This window comes from Castor canadensis, chromosome 10, assembly GCF_047511655.1.
Source record: "Castor canadensis chromosome 10, mCasCan1.hap1v2, whole genome shotgun sequence".
In the NCBI taxonomy this organism is placed as follows: Eukaryota; Metazoa; Chordata; class Mammalia; order Rodentia; family Castoridae; genus Castor; species Castor canadensis.
Window position 1 is genome coordinate 138,465,234 of NC_133395.1, and position 14,462 is coordinate 138,479,695.

Sequence of the window (14,462 nt, forward strand, 5' to 3'; positions counted from 1 at the left end):
CTTCCCAAGTGAGATGGTGACTATTCAGCAAATGTGTGCCAAGCTCTTTTTATAATGATGGTTCTGAGTCAAGTACAAAAGACTATGTTCTATTCCTTCACTACCAATTAATTAATATAGTTTGAATAACCCCTAAAAGCTATAGACATGATTTAAATGTAACTCACTTTTCTTGTTTTACTCAAGGGTATTTATGCTCTTCATTATCCCAGAAGAATTTTGAGACTACTAGGCTACAATTAGCAACAAAGTAAGAAAAAATTTTATCAAGCTCTAAACCAAGGAAAAAATAGAGATTTATGACTTTTTTTAGAATTTTATAGGACAATATCTTTTCAGATCTAATCATACTCATTTTCCTATAGCCTTATATGCCTTTTTCAGTTTAATGTCTAATTTACTTTCATTTCCTCTAATACAGTTCTCATCACTTGAGGCCATGCCTCCTTCTCCCTTTGGATTTTCATACCTTGTTGAGTTGTTTCATGTGCTTCTGAGATATGAAAACCATATATCTGAGAAGCAATTTCCATATGAGCCTCTTGCATTGCATAGATCATTCCATTTTGCCTGAATGAACCTAGACATAGTCTCAGAATCATATATCCCCATAAATATCATCAACATATTTGTGCCCAATAGGGAAAGCATTATCTACAGACACCAGAATGTTGGAAACTTTAGAAAAGTCTAAAGAGGCAGATAATTTTAAATATAACTTCTGGAGCCTGGCTGATATTCTTACTTGAACCAGCAGGGAAATTACTTCCAAAGACATCTATCACATTGGCTAAGAGGAATCTGTCCCTTCAGCAAGCATATTAGCCCAAGCTGCATCCACACTTTGGCTTATCTCTGTGGTTTGGTTCTAGCCCCCAGCAGGAACAAAGGCTGCTGAGAGGAAACTTGTTTGGCTTGGGAGCATGCCCAATGTGAAAAGTTTGCAGGTGGAATCAGAAAGAACAGCTGCAGGAGAAAAGATGGGGAAGATGACAGCTAATGATTCAGAAATCAATTTGCATCAGAGCCTTCTGCTTAACAGGAGGAAGCAGTGCCCAGGCGATGATGGTTTACTATCCACTGCCAGCCTAATTTCAACAGAGCCCTTCAGTTAGTTCCTATGTCTCAAGGGAATACCCAGCCTACAGCTTCTCCTTACCTGAAATAGCAGGACCTACTGCTTGGAATTTCAAAGAGCTCTGTGTCTGTTAGAACACATGGATCTATTTTATCCTAATGCTTGGTATGCCTAGCCTCACACAAACTTGTTTAACAACAAAAGTTTAAGTGGAAATCTAAAGCCATCCAGTTACAGACTAGACACTGCACTCTGTGCTTTATATTCTGTGCATTATTTAATGAAAGACCTCTGATTACTGTATTGAAGTTTCCTGCCAAGGGCTTTGTAAAAAACAATAGCTAGGAAAGACCAAAAATGTTATTTATTAATAGTGAATAGGCCCCTGTTACATAATTTTGGAATTCTACCTGGGGCCCTTTGCTTTCTCTTTCTCTTTCCCCCAAATCATATGTGACTAGATCACAGAGCAAGACTAAGGCTCACACAGTTTATTCAATGAATCACAGCTGAGGTGCCAGGACAGACTATGTGACACATTTGTCACTTTCCGATGCAATAACTCCACTCACTGCTCATTCTGGTCATTGGCCAAAAACAAGAACAATTCCTCTTCCAGAAGCAAGATGGAGGGCAGTAGGGTTGGATCTCCAGTTCTCTCCCTAGCATCTGAAGGCAGAAGCATGAGTACTTCCAACACAGTTTCTTCCTTGTTTTACAGATGTGCAAAGGGAAAAGCTGAGTGACACACTCATGTTACCTAGTCCATTCTTTTAACCTCTGTATTGTAGCACTTATACCTCCTCATCTGCTAACTTGCTTATTATCTTGAAGTCTGAGAAACTATTATTCATGATAGAAATAAAGAACCATAAATAAGCCTGAGATGTACTTATATTTCTATTAGCTAAGAAGGTCACTGTGTCTTTTAAATGAGCATTTCCACCTTCTTAGTGGCCATATGATGTAGAGTAGCTAATGACGTCTTTCACTTGTTTAAATTAGCCAAGAATTCTCAAAGTCTAATATTCCATAGGAGAAGCTTGTACTTCTTTAGCCATTATGTATGCTTCTAGAGTTTAAACTCTAAATCAAAATCATTTTCTTCTTTTCATACAAGAAATGAACATAAGACTTTATTTTGTACATTTATCAACCCTTTTCCCCCTTCTAACAAGCAGCGACTATTGTTGGATTGCTAGATATGGTGGATATAATTATATCCTTCAGCTCTCACAAATTTTAGGGATTCTAACATGCATATAGCACAGAATTTGATGAAGAGACCAGGGGAAGACTATAGTGCTAGAAAACATACACTAAGTTGATGTTGAAATAGAGCTTAACACATTATAATTCTTCTGAAAAGAGACTCAGATTATGATCGTCAGTTACTTAACGTTCAAAAGTGATGGAAGCAAATTGGTTGGAATATAGTATTTTGGCTGTCATTGGAATCTTCTGATTCCAAACATGAGTGAATTGGTGTGCTTAAATGGAAAAAGACTGTTGAATAATTAAGCGAAGGAGAAAAAGGAGACCTACATTTTATCTTTGTCTTGATCACTGACTGGAATGGTGTTGACTTTTGGCATATTATACAACCATTTATTAGCTTAGATTTCTCACCTGTAAAATGAGATAATGACTATGGTTCTTTAATAATTCCTGATAATCTTTAATTTTATAAGTCTAAAAGCATCAGAATTTGATTCATGCATAAACCCTAGCAAGAAAAAAATGATTCTTTCTAAAATGGCTTTGAGATTGGATTAATGTAGCAAATGAAAATTTTTTGAGGATTTTGTCAAAGAATCACCAAATTAGAATTCATCTCCACTGTTGGTTTTTATTGTTTGTTTAACTTTTACTAGCTCCATTATAGTTTTATTTTTTCCCATGCACCTGGACTGGCAGGCAAGATGGTTGGCAAATCACATCAACACTTATTTTAGATACTTTGTTATCAAGCCAACTCTGTGATCTTTGCTCTGTCTATGAATTATTTATTTCATTTGATGTGTTTTTCCCTGGATTCATAAAATTTCCCTTTGTCCTAATGTTTCTTCCCATTTATGGGACTGCAAATACAGCTGACTAAATCTCACTAATGGCTGAACACATTGTGTCTTTTGTGTGAAGTATTTAGCTTTCTCTCTGTTCATAGGCCTTCTACATTTTCATTCATGTGCTTTTCTTTTGTTCACCAGTGACAAAGTATCAGTGGTATAAATAAAAGAATGTCATCTGAAACTTATTTAAGTTGGAGTAAGAAAACCTGAGCTTTCCCTAACTTAAAAAAGAAAATCCAGATACATGGCATTGAGTACTTCCATGTTTTCTCTGAATCTCAGTTCATCTTCTTGAAAAATGAGAATAATAAAGCCTTCTACTCAATGTAGTTAGAATAGTAATTATAAAAGAATTTTCTCCCATCTGCTACCTGTTGGAGAAAAATAATTGAATTGACTTTTGCCAATTTGGAGGTTTGCAATGGTCTGTTTCAAAATGTTGACCACATAGTAGTAAGATATGAGGCTACTTCAAAGATACAGACAAATAACTCCAAGAGTGTCAAAAACTAAGATAAAATGGGAAGCATTCTGGCTTTTTATGAGGTAGTCTACGATGTCAGTGGACATTAATTTTGGCTGTACATTGGAATCCCTGGGAGAACTTTGAAACACCAATTAAATGTGATTTTCTGAGCAGCTGAACCAAGACTTGGTATAGTTTAGTGCTTGCAGCTGACTCCAATATGCAATGAGATTGAGAACTTCCATGTGAGAAAAGGTACTGTGGCTGAAGAAATGCAAAAGGAGATGCCAGGGAAGGTAGCTCTGCTTCTTGTGTGGGAACTCTAGGAGGATGAAGAACAATGTGTACTGTTTGGCTTTTTCAGTATTGGCTGATCATAAATATGAAAAAAAAATCCTTAGAAGGTTGTAAGACACTAAGTAAACAAACTCATAGTATGTGCAAAACACATCTCCACCAAACTGCTCAATAGAAGAAATTGTAAGGCCATGGCCTTATGGGTCTTTGTTCCTGGCTCATTGAAAGAGACAAAGGGAAGGCCCTACAAATGTTGAAATTTTCACGAAACCCTTGTGATCTTTTTGGGCGTCATGAAGTGAGGGGTCATTTGCTCCTGATTCTTGTTTAATAATATGAGGTCCCACAATTTCATAGAAAATCATTATCTGAGGCCTCTTTTCTGCTAGATGTAGAAAGGACAAATGGCTTTGTCTGAAGAATCAGAAGTACAAGTATGGAGGATGGAGTAAAGAAAGAGAAAAGCAAAAGCAATCCATGTAGAGAAAGCCCTGGACAGATAATAATCTCTATATTTCCTCTTTCAGAATGAATTCCATGCTTTCCTCTGTGTACACATATATTGGTTTTTCTCCCAATATAAGTTGCCTTAAGTTGCCTTAAGAAAATTCATTTCTTCTGGTATTCTGTTCCACTTGATGTCAGGCACTTTACACAGTTCCTCAGTGAATGTTTATTGAATGACTGACTCAATGAATCAGTCAATCTAACTTCAAAGTTAGCATACTTCTCAAACTAGTTATCAGCTTTATACTGTAATTGAGAAAGCTGTGTTGTCAAGTTAGGTCTCCAACGGAAATACGGTCTTGATTTTAGAAGCAGAAGTCTTTTCTTCTACCACCTAACTGAATGTAAGAATTTACATTAGAAAAACAGGTGATTTTCATTGTGTCTCATTTTGAGACTTCTAATGACCTAAATGTTCTTCTTGCTTACTAACCCCACACATGAATAGCTACAGTTACTGTGAAGTACTTCCTTATTCCTTCTCCCTGAAGCTTCCCACTCATTGATCATCCTAAAACCACGGAGAAAAATATCCCTGTATCTAAAGTGCGTACACACACACACACACACACACACACACACACACTTCAGATAGTTGTAGGTCATTGTCCTGATCCTGGAGTTTTCTTTTCATCAGGACAAATTTCTCAGTGCTTTTTCCTTTGGTTCATAGGGAAATATGTCTAGGCCTTTCACCATCTTGTTTATTAATGTTTGCACTTTATTTATTTAGGTACTTGGTATCAAGCCTAGGGCCTCATGCTTGCTAGGCAAGAATTTTACCACAGAGTTAAATCCTCAAGCTGATTCCACTCTTTTGTCTTCTAAAGTTACTCCCACAGTGTGGTGCACAGACTTGTATCTAATGTGCCTCCCTTGGTCCCAATACACACACATGTACACATACACATGTATGTGTGTGCACACAGGCATACACACATACATGGAAAACCATACTTCTACTAAATAGAATCATTATTCATAAATCTATGCAAAAACAATGTACAATATAATAAAGAAGAGCATAAAATCATTCCAAATAGCCAGTTACCTAGAGAAAATCTCTTTTATGTCCTTTCACATCCTCTTTCTTTCCATATGTCATGAATGAATTCATTTATATGAACATCACAAAATGCATAGTTTTATCTGATAAATATCATATTTTAAACCTCTGATTTAAATTTTACTCTATGCAGTAGATATTATTTCCTAGCTATAATTTTAGTTTTATGTTAAAGTTTTGTAAGCTCAGGGTTATGAATAAAATATAGCCCACAGATATTTCATGTTCCTCCAGACCTGAACAACTTCTTAAAAACCAGGATATTTGCCCTTGGAAAGTAGAAAGCTAGTGGTACTGGGGACGTGGCAGATGTGTCTTTATACTAGTCAGGTGCTCTCTCCCCTGGGCTTAGTAGTTAGCTTTGCCTACTTCTTACAGTCTCTAAGACCTCCCTCTAGGGTGGATTTGTCTTTCTTAAATGTCATTATTTTAACATTCAAGGGATATAGCAGGATTCATTTAATAAATCCCCTTTTGATACTGGTTCCATGTTTTTCCTACTGCAAATAAAGTTGCAGCTAACATTTTTATACAACATATTCTACAGATCCTTGATAGCTGTGTATGAGGAGATGCTAATTTACTGGACCTGAAGTTGTTGGCTAAAAAAGACTTAGAGGTTTTAGAACTAAAATTTTAGTCTTTGGTCATTACCAGGTTCATGAAAACTGCCTGTGTTTTTAACTTGAGCTGTGTTAAAAATACTCTTGACTACTTTATTGGTAAAACAAATTTAAATAAAAAGTAGTATTGTTCAAGTTTAATGTTGTGTACCTTAAATATAGGTAATAAAATGAATATAATTGTTGGAAAGATGTTCAGTAAGTCAATATTTTTGTTATGGAAGTAACTTTAAATACAGAAAAATATAGAAGGAAAACACATGTACTTTTGAGAAAATAATGCTCTCTTTTCTATTTTTTAATTTTCTCCACTTTTACGTGTATATATTCATGTACATAAAATATTTGCATATATTAACATTGAATATCCACATTATTTTATAACATTAGATAGACTATTCATACAATTTTTATGTATATTACATATTCACTCAATATTATAATATGACAATTTCCCAAATGATGTAATATCCTTTATTTGGGTAATTTACAAATTGCCTAGTATTCCATCATAGGTGATCATTTTTCAATAATGCCCTATTTTGGGGCAGTTAGATTATTTCCAAGTGTTTCCTTTTTCAAATAATGTTCTGATGAATGTCATTGTAGGTAGATTTCTTTGACCTCTTCTAGTCATGAACTTAGAATAAATCTCTAAATACACAGTCAGTCCTAGGTCACATGTCCAACTTGTAATTCACACAGGCAATTTTTAAGCAATGTAAATTTAGACCTTCACATTCACAGTTATTTCAGTTATATTTCTTTTGTTTGTTTTGTTCCTTTGTCTCTGTTGAGACCTACAATTTAAATTTAATGCATCTGTCATTGATTGTGTTGCTTCTTATCCTTGCCTCTTCCAATCTCTTTGTACAGTTTTGGCATTAACCAGGCATTTTGCCAAGAAGTCCCTTGGAATTCCCTCAAAAATAGTTTTTCAATATTGCTCCTATGTCCAGCTAAAACTGCAATTGTAATGATTTTTGTTAACATACAGATATAGTTAAGCCCAGATTTTCCCGTGGGAGCTTACTATTTAAAGGATTCATAAGAACATCACAAAGTTCCTTGCCCAGTGGTTGCTGTGATACTCCATATATACATCACAGCATATAAGAAAGCAAAATCTCTGAATAGATTTAAAATGTGAAAATAATTATGCAAATTATAAATATTATTTATTATTAAGAATAATTAGTGGTTGTCAAGCAGATCTTTTTTTTCTGCCAAAGTGCCACATACCTTTTAAAATGAATGCCTATAATTAATAATATTTAGATATGGGGAAAATGAGTTTTTCTCAACTTTTTCACCATAGCCCAGATATTGCCAGGCAAACAACTTGATAGAATCAGTGGAGGCTTTGTTAAGCAGGTGATAATCATCTCTTGCCCTCTAATTTATTACTAAATGGCTTTGCCATGGATTGCAATCATTGAAAGATTGTAATTTTAGTCTTCTGCTATATTTACTGTTTGAAAATTTCCTTTTAAATGGAGCATACTATGCTAATAAGTAGTGGGTTTGTGAGCACTTGTTTGTCAGTTACAATGATTAGGGCTGACTCCTATATTTGTGCAGGCTCATGAAACGTCAGCTTAGTATTTTAAAGGGATTTTTCTATTGTCTGGCCTTCTGAGGAGGCACCTTCAGTACATGCTTGGCTAATGCCTTGTACCACTTGGACTTTGCTAACAAATGACAGAGCTGTACATGTCACCCAAGGCTTGATCAGAACCCTGAGAAACAACTGGAAAGGGAGGTGATATCTCTATGACTACCAGTCTCTTCCATTCAGTGTGATGTGATATTATTGCAAAATGTGCTGACTTCTTAATAAAAATCAGAATGAAAGCAGTAGTTCAAGGAGATGGAAAATTGTATGAAGATAGTGTACCTGCTTAGCCAAAGGACCCAGGCTGACCTTCAATAATGCACAGGGTATCCATTTCCCTTCCTCCTCCCTGTTACTAGTCTGTTTAGGTCTTCATGTCTTCCTGGTTACCTTCCCCATCTTACCAGCTGCTAAACTCAGTAGTTACTCTGAACTGTGTACTGGAGAAAGCTCTTGAGAGCATAGGGCCTGATCTCTGCAAAGATGTTTCAGTCTTTTATAAACTACACAATATCAAGTAAGAGTTAAGAAGCTAATGAACAGGTATATACACTAAAATTCAATAGTTATACAGTGGTACCCTGTTTAAGAAGAATGGAATAGCAAATTACCTACTGTGTGTCAACCAGTAGTTGTTTTTCTCATTTTTTAAATTTCTTTCTCTTTTTCCCAGTGAAAGGAGAATGAATTTGATTGAATCTTGTGTGTTGTCCAAAGTTGTGAGAAAACTAAGGAAGAGGATATGCCTGCAGTTTTTGTCATTACGATAAATAGGTCCTATGCCAGGCTCTATTTATGAAAAGATACTTGCAAAAATAATCATCTGTTCGAAAATTTAAAACTGATCAAAATCCTAAATGACCTGAGGGCATGTGGAGAAAGTTGAGGTATGGATCACACACACTGCTCAGGGGCTGGCTGCGACTTTTGGGCTAACACAGGGTGTGTGAGCCATGTCCCATATCCTTCTGGAAGCAGGTAGAACTAACTCCTTATCATACATAGACCACCCCCTCTTACACTCTGTACAAGACTGGCCCCCACAAATGCCGTGTCTGGAGTGATTATCTGATTTTCCCACTGCATATATTACTGTGGGATGGAATACAGTTACTGTTCAAGCAAACAAAAAGTAGTGAAAATGACTCTAGCTCTGGAATGAAGCAGACTGTTAGAATTCCAAGCCTACCATTGACAGTTGACAGTAACTTGAACAAGTTTTTTGAATTCTCTAAACTGTAGTTGCTGTCTTTATAGTAGAAATAGGGGCAGTCCATGTTAGGTTATTGTAAGCATTAGAAATAACATATGTAAAAAGCCCAGCACAGTACCGGCTGATAAAAAGACACCCAAAATGGTAGCTATCATCATAAACTGGGGTAGAGTGGGGGACTCTTTCCAATGTAGACCACCTTAAAGTGAAACAAAGTGAAAGTGTTTCAAAAGATCTTAGAGTCAGCAAAGTTCAGCTGATTGTGTGACTGTATCCTGTGGATACTTCTTGATATATATCCTTCACCCAAAGAGATTCTCAGTGTGTAGTGTAGACAACACTTTCTCAATACATGTGATTATAAGACCTGAAGCTTTGTAATTCTTTGATTTCTTACTGTTTGATTTTTTCAATCTTAATAATGCATTAGAGTACTTCTGAGTTTAGCTCTTCCTAAATAATAAATGCCATCATTTTATACCTAAGATGCATGCTTTTCCCAATACAGGTGGGAAAAATGAACATTTGAACTGTAGACGCTGGCTTGCTGGGTGGGCTTCTGGTCTCCATCTGTAGACAAAGGGTAGAACTTAGCAGAACTGATGAGTTGTTGGTTATTTCTAGATATGCTTGCATCAGCTCAAAATGTGAATCTCCAGGAGTTGCACACACTTCTAGAAGGTCTTCTCTTGAGTGTAAGAATACTTCCTTCCGTTTAATTTCGACACTGACTAATAGCTCAAGTGAAACTATGAAAACATTAAAGGGTTCTCAGTACTTCCCACCTGATAATTCAGGTGTAGCCTGAAATGCAAACTCCCACAAGTTACTGGGATAATCCATCTGTTCCATCCACATTTCACTTTGTTTTCACCATCTTTATAATTGCTCCTACCAGCTCAGCACCCATAATGAATCAGTCTTCATATTCAGCTACTGCTTTATGTACATTGCCTCAATTTACATTAGCTCTTATCTCCTTCAAACAGATATGAATCCTTCATTCATTAGATAAAAATGATATTAATTTCTTAAATCAAGAAGGACAAAATAATATCATCCGAAGCCTTTATGAATGACTGGTAGTGGCTCCAGAACTACTTTTGTTGACAGAAGAGTTAAGAAAATTTTCAAGGCTCTGTCTATCCTGGCCTTAGTGTAGAAGAGTGCTATGATTGATTAGCAGTGTCTGCCTTGGGTGAAAGAAGAAGGAATAGAAATAAGAAAAGTGACAAAGAGGATGGAAAGAACAGCAATGCTTAGACTACCTTAATGTCCTGGCTGTGCATAACCTTCTTGTCAACTGGGATCTGTCACGCTCCTGTAAAGCTCATTTTTAGGCCATTCCATGAATGACATTTTCTTCAATTCTCCATTAATTCCTGTGGAATCCTCTTGAGTCAGAAACTTCTATGCTCTTCCAAGTGCCTGGATGCTGTGCAGAGCTCCCCATATTAAAACGTGGCTTCTGCAGAGAGTCCTTACACTATTAACCCTAAGAAACTCCTCTGTATGTTGCATCACCTCCTCTTATAGACTATGGAACTTACGTGAATTTGTAATTATTCCTGGGCAGGTTTTCTTGTACATTTATTTTTCTCTGTAAGCTTAGTAACCACAGGAACCTTATCTTTCTTTTCAGCCAACTAATTTGAACTCAGCACTTATGCTGGGGAATGCTGGTAAACTGTAGACATTTGATGCGTATTTTTGAACAAAAATGAATTCACTAAACTTTGGAGATTCAAACAATAAAACAGAGTTCCAGGCTTCCAGAACTCAAGTCTAGTGAAGGAGAAAGTAGTGATGCAAAAATATTATGATGCAATGAGATAAAATTACTACAGGTATAAGGGAATATTGCTGCTTGGGTGGGAAGACAGGTGTGGGGTAGCATCACAGATATGATGGTAAGATTGTGTTTTCTAGCACCTATTAATTGTGCAAAGTGAAGTGTTTCTTTGTGATGTTTCTGTAGATGCATGAAATGTACTTTGATCGTTTTACCCCCTCTATTACTCTTTCTTATCCCTTTCTTTCTAAAGCCTTCCTGTTTTTAACTTTAAAAAATTTTTTTCAATGGGTTTCACTGTGATCTTTTCATACATGCATACAATGTTCTTCAATCATACTCTCTTCCTGACCCTCTCTATTTCCCCCTCCTAGCTCCTGCTGGTTCTCCCTTTCCAAGTAGTAACCCATTTCTGTTCATGTCATTCTTTTTTATGAAAGAATACATGCCGTATTTATCTTTCTGATTCTGGCTTATTTCATTTAACATAATGCACTCTAGTTTCATACATTTCCTGCAAATGACGTAATTTCAGTTTTCTTTATGACTGAATAATACTCCATTGTGTGTGTGTTTGTGTATGTGCATATACATACTTCTGTTTATCCATTCACCTATTGATGGTCACACAGGTTGATTCCATAGTTTGGCTATTGTGAATAGTGCTGCTATAAACATGACTGTACAGTTGTCTCTGCTGTATGCTGGCTTAACATTTCTCCAGGTCGTATACCATGGTCATTAGGTAGCTCTTTTTCAGTGTTTTGAGGAATCTCCATACTGATTTCCATAGTGGCTGCCCTAATTTACATTCCCACCAATGATGTATGACAGTTCATTTTCCCCTGCATCCTTGCCATCATTTGTTGTTGTTTTCTTAATGATAAACATCTGACTGAGGTAAGATGGAATCTCAATGTTGTTTTGATCTGCATTTCCTTGATGGGTAAGGACCTTGAGCACTGCTTCATATGTTTACTGGCCACTTTGTACTTCTCTTGAGAACTATTTGTTGACTCAATTTGCCCATTTATTTATTTATTCACATAGTATTTAATTTTTGAGATGAGATGGTGGTTTAAAGAATAAGAAGTAAAACCAGAGCTCAATGAAATTACTACTTAAGAAAATTCACACACTGCAACCTGTGTTCTTTATTTGGATGTTATGTTTTGCCATTAACATTTTTATTAGTATTTTAAATCAAATTACCAGTAAATTAATACGTACCTAATCTATCACCCTAAAAGCATTTTTTAGAAAACGTAATGGACATTTTGCCTATAGAAGCTATACAATTAGACTTTTACTTTGGGGCTATTCTTACTCTGAACCTTTCCCTGCTAAATATATATATCCAGTAGCCTTGATGGAGGTTCTTGGTCCATTTTCAAGGGTCAATGGGGATTATGTAAACATAGGTCTCCTGGAATTTTCAGCAGAAAATGTCCCAAACATCTGCTACAGTTGGGGCACATGTGTTTACAATGGAATAATTTAAGAGGGTGAAGTTATGTTTGTCTTCCAGATTTATATGCATGATTGGGAGATAAAAAAGGAAAAATCTCATACTATACAAGGGATATTTAAATTAATAGTCTTGTGTACAATAATAGATATTGTATTCATTGTAGCAGAAAGTAACTTTTCATCTAAGCCTTTTTAGAAACAGGCTGGAGTTGTTTGTTTTGTTTTTTGCTTTTCTCATTTATTGATTTTATAAGGTAGAAAGGAAAGAAGGGAGGGGTGAATGAAGGAAGAATGGGACAAAACATTTACTTAAATCACATTTAAAGTAAGGTGAAGTTAAATAAAATACATGGAAGAAGGCAGAAGGCAACAGTCATCAAAAAGGGAAAAGTTTTGTAATTATATTACAGCACTTTGGGAGGAGGCACTGCTCTGAGTAGATCCCCACAATTTCTACACATTCTCATTCATATGAATTCACCCGTGTGCAGAGGAGAGTTTCCTCATTGGCTGGTAAACCAGAATCCTATCCGGGTTTAACTGGACCCTAACTCAACTGCAGTTCTGCACAAATCAAGTGCAAATAGATACACAGCAGTGTGTAAGTACAGTGGTTGCTGCTTCCCTAAAGATGAAAGTTATCTAATGAATTTAATGAATTTAATTTAATGAATTTATTTAATGAATTTAATGCCATCTGAATCCCCTATTTTTCTTGGGGACCTTTAATATGAGATGCATCTATAATCTGCTTAATGCTTAAGATAGAAGCAAAGTAATGGGAAGCCATAGCTTGCAAAATTAAGCTGGAAGATTGGGTCTTCTTTTTGAAAGATTGAAGATCAATTCTGTGCCTAATATCTCCTCTGTAATCAGACAGGCCACATTTTACCCAAATGTCTTTTTTTAGAAAAAACTGGTGAGAAACAAAAACATTGATGTTTATTATTAGACTCGGGTACAAAACTGCCAAAAGTAGTCCTCAGGACTTGATGCTTTCATCCAGAAAAGATTAAGCTAGAATAGTAACTATGTTTTGTTTTTTTTTTTTTAACTAATATAAATGGCAGGGAAGTATTGACTTACAAATTTATTTTCAGCTAAGTGATTATATAAGCACCTCATGGGATCAGAATGAAAAGTTGGATGTGCAGTGTCCACACTATTTGTGCTTACGCTTTATGCAGCAGTTACATTTTATATGTAATCGATAGTAACTTCCACAGTGACATTAGTACCCTCTACTCTGAAGTTTTGTTGTAGATCTCGCAAGAAACCTTACCAGAGCAGCTTTCCCTGGTAACCTAGAGGGTGGATGTCCAGTAAATCCCAAAGAGAATATTTCCAGAAAGCTCCACCAATGCAGAATCACGTCATACATTCTCATGAACTCCATCTGAATTTCTTCCTCAGCCAGAGGGATAGTGACCATTCTTTATATTGCTGTCCTTTTGTTGTTTAGTTGTCTTTACTTACCACTATCACTCTCTTATCACTTTAAACATCCGTCAGAATTAACAACACACCTACATGTAAAGTGCTGTATATACTACTCAGAAAGAACAGATTAGAAAATCAAGGTTTGAGGCCAGCCTGTGCAAAAATTTAGCAAGATCCCATCTCAACAAATAAGCCAGGTGTGGTGGTACACAGCTGTGATCCTAGCTACATAGGTAGGAGGATTGTGGTCTAAGATCAACCAGGGAAATAATGCAAGACCCTATCCACAAATAAAGTGCAGAAAGAAAACAGACAGAAAGGAGGGACGAAGGAAGGGAGGGAAAGAAAATGGAGGGAGAGAAAGAGAGAAAAAGAGAGAAAGAAAAGAAGAGACGAGAAAAAGACTGAGGGCCTGGCTCTGGCTCAAGTGGTAGAGTACCTGCCTAGCAAGTGTAAGACCCTGAATTAAAAACCACAGTGTTACCCCCTCCCTGAGAAAGTCCTTTATGTAATTATAGGATAATTTTGGATGTATTATTGAGTAGGTTAAGGAAATATCTGTTGAAAGAAAATATAAGAAGCAAGGAAGCCACAGTGTTTATTGTCTCCTGCAAAAGTTTCATAGCTCTGCCAGATAACACAAAAACTGAAACAAGGTTTGAGATTAAGCCAATAAATATCAATTATCATAAACCATTTCTAGTTGCTTCTTTGATTAAATGTTTTCCCTGTGCCTCACATTTGGCGATGTCACCTCATCAAAGAATACAAAGGAAAGAATACAAAGGAAAGGATTTAGTGATTGAGAATGACTTGGCTGTTC

At 36.1% G+C, this 14,462-nt stretch overlaps 2 protein-coding genes across 7 annotated transcripts in view; both read left to right on the forward strand.

Moving 5' to 3' along the window:
* The window catches only part of Grm7 (glutamate metabotropic receptor 7), a 797,981-nt gene that overhangs the window by 52,395 nt on the left and 731,124 nt on the right, over nt 1–14,462 (forward strand). The gene's annotated exons all lie outside the window — the stretch shown is intronic.
* The window catches only part of LOC109678979 (uncharacterized), a 68,370-nt gene that overhangs the window by 50,784 nt on the left and 3,124 nt on the right, over nt 1–14,462 (forward strand). The window contains 1 exon segment of the mRNA XM_074044608.1: nt 873–1,110. Coding sequence (XP_073900709.1) covers nt 873–1,110 — 238 coding nt within the window.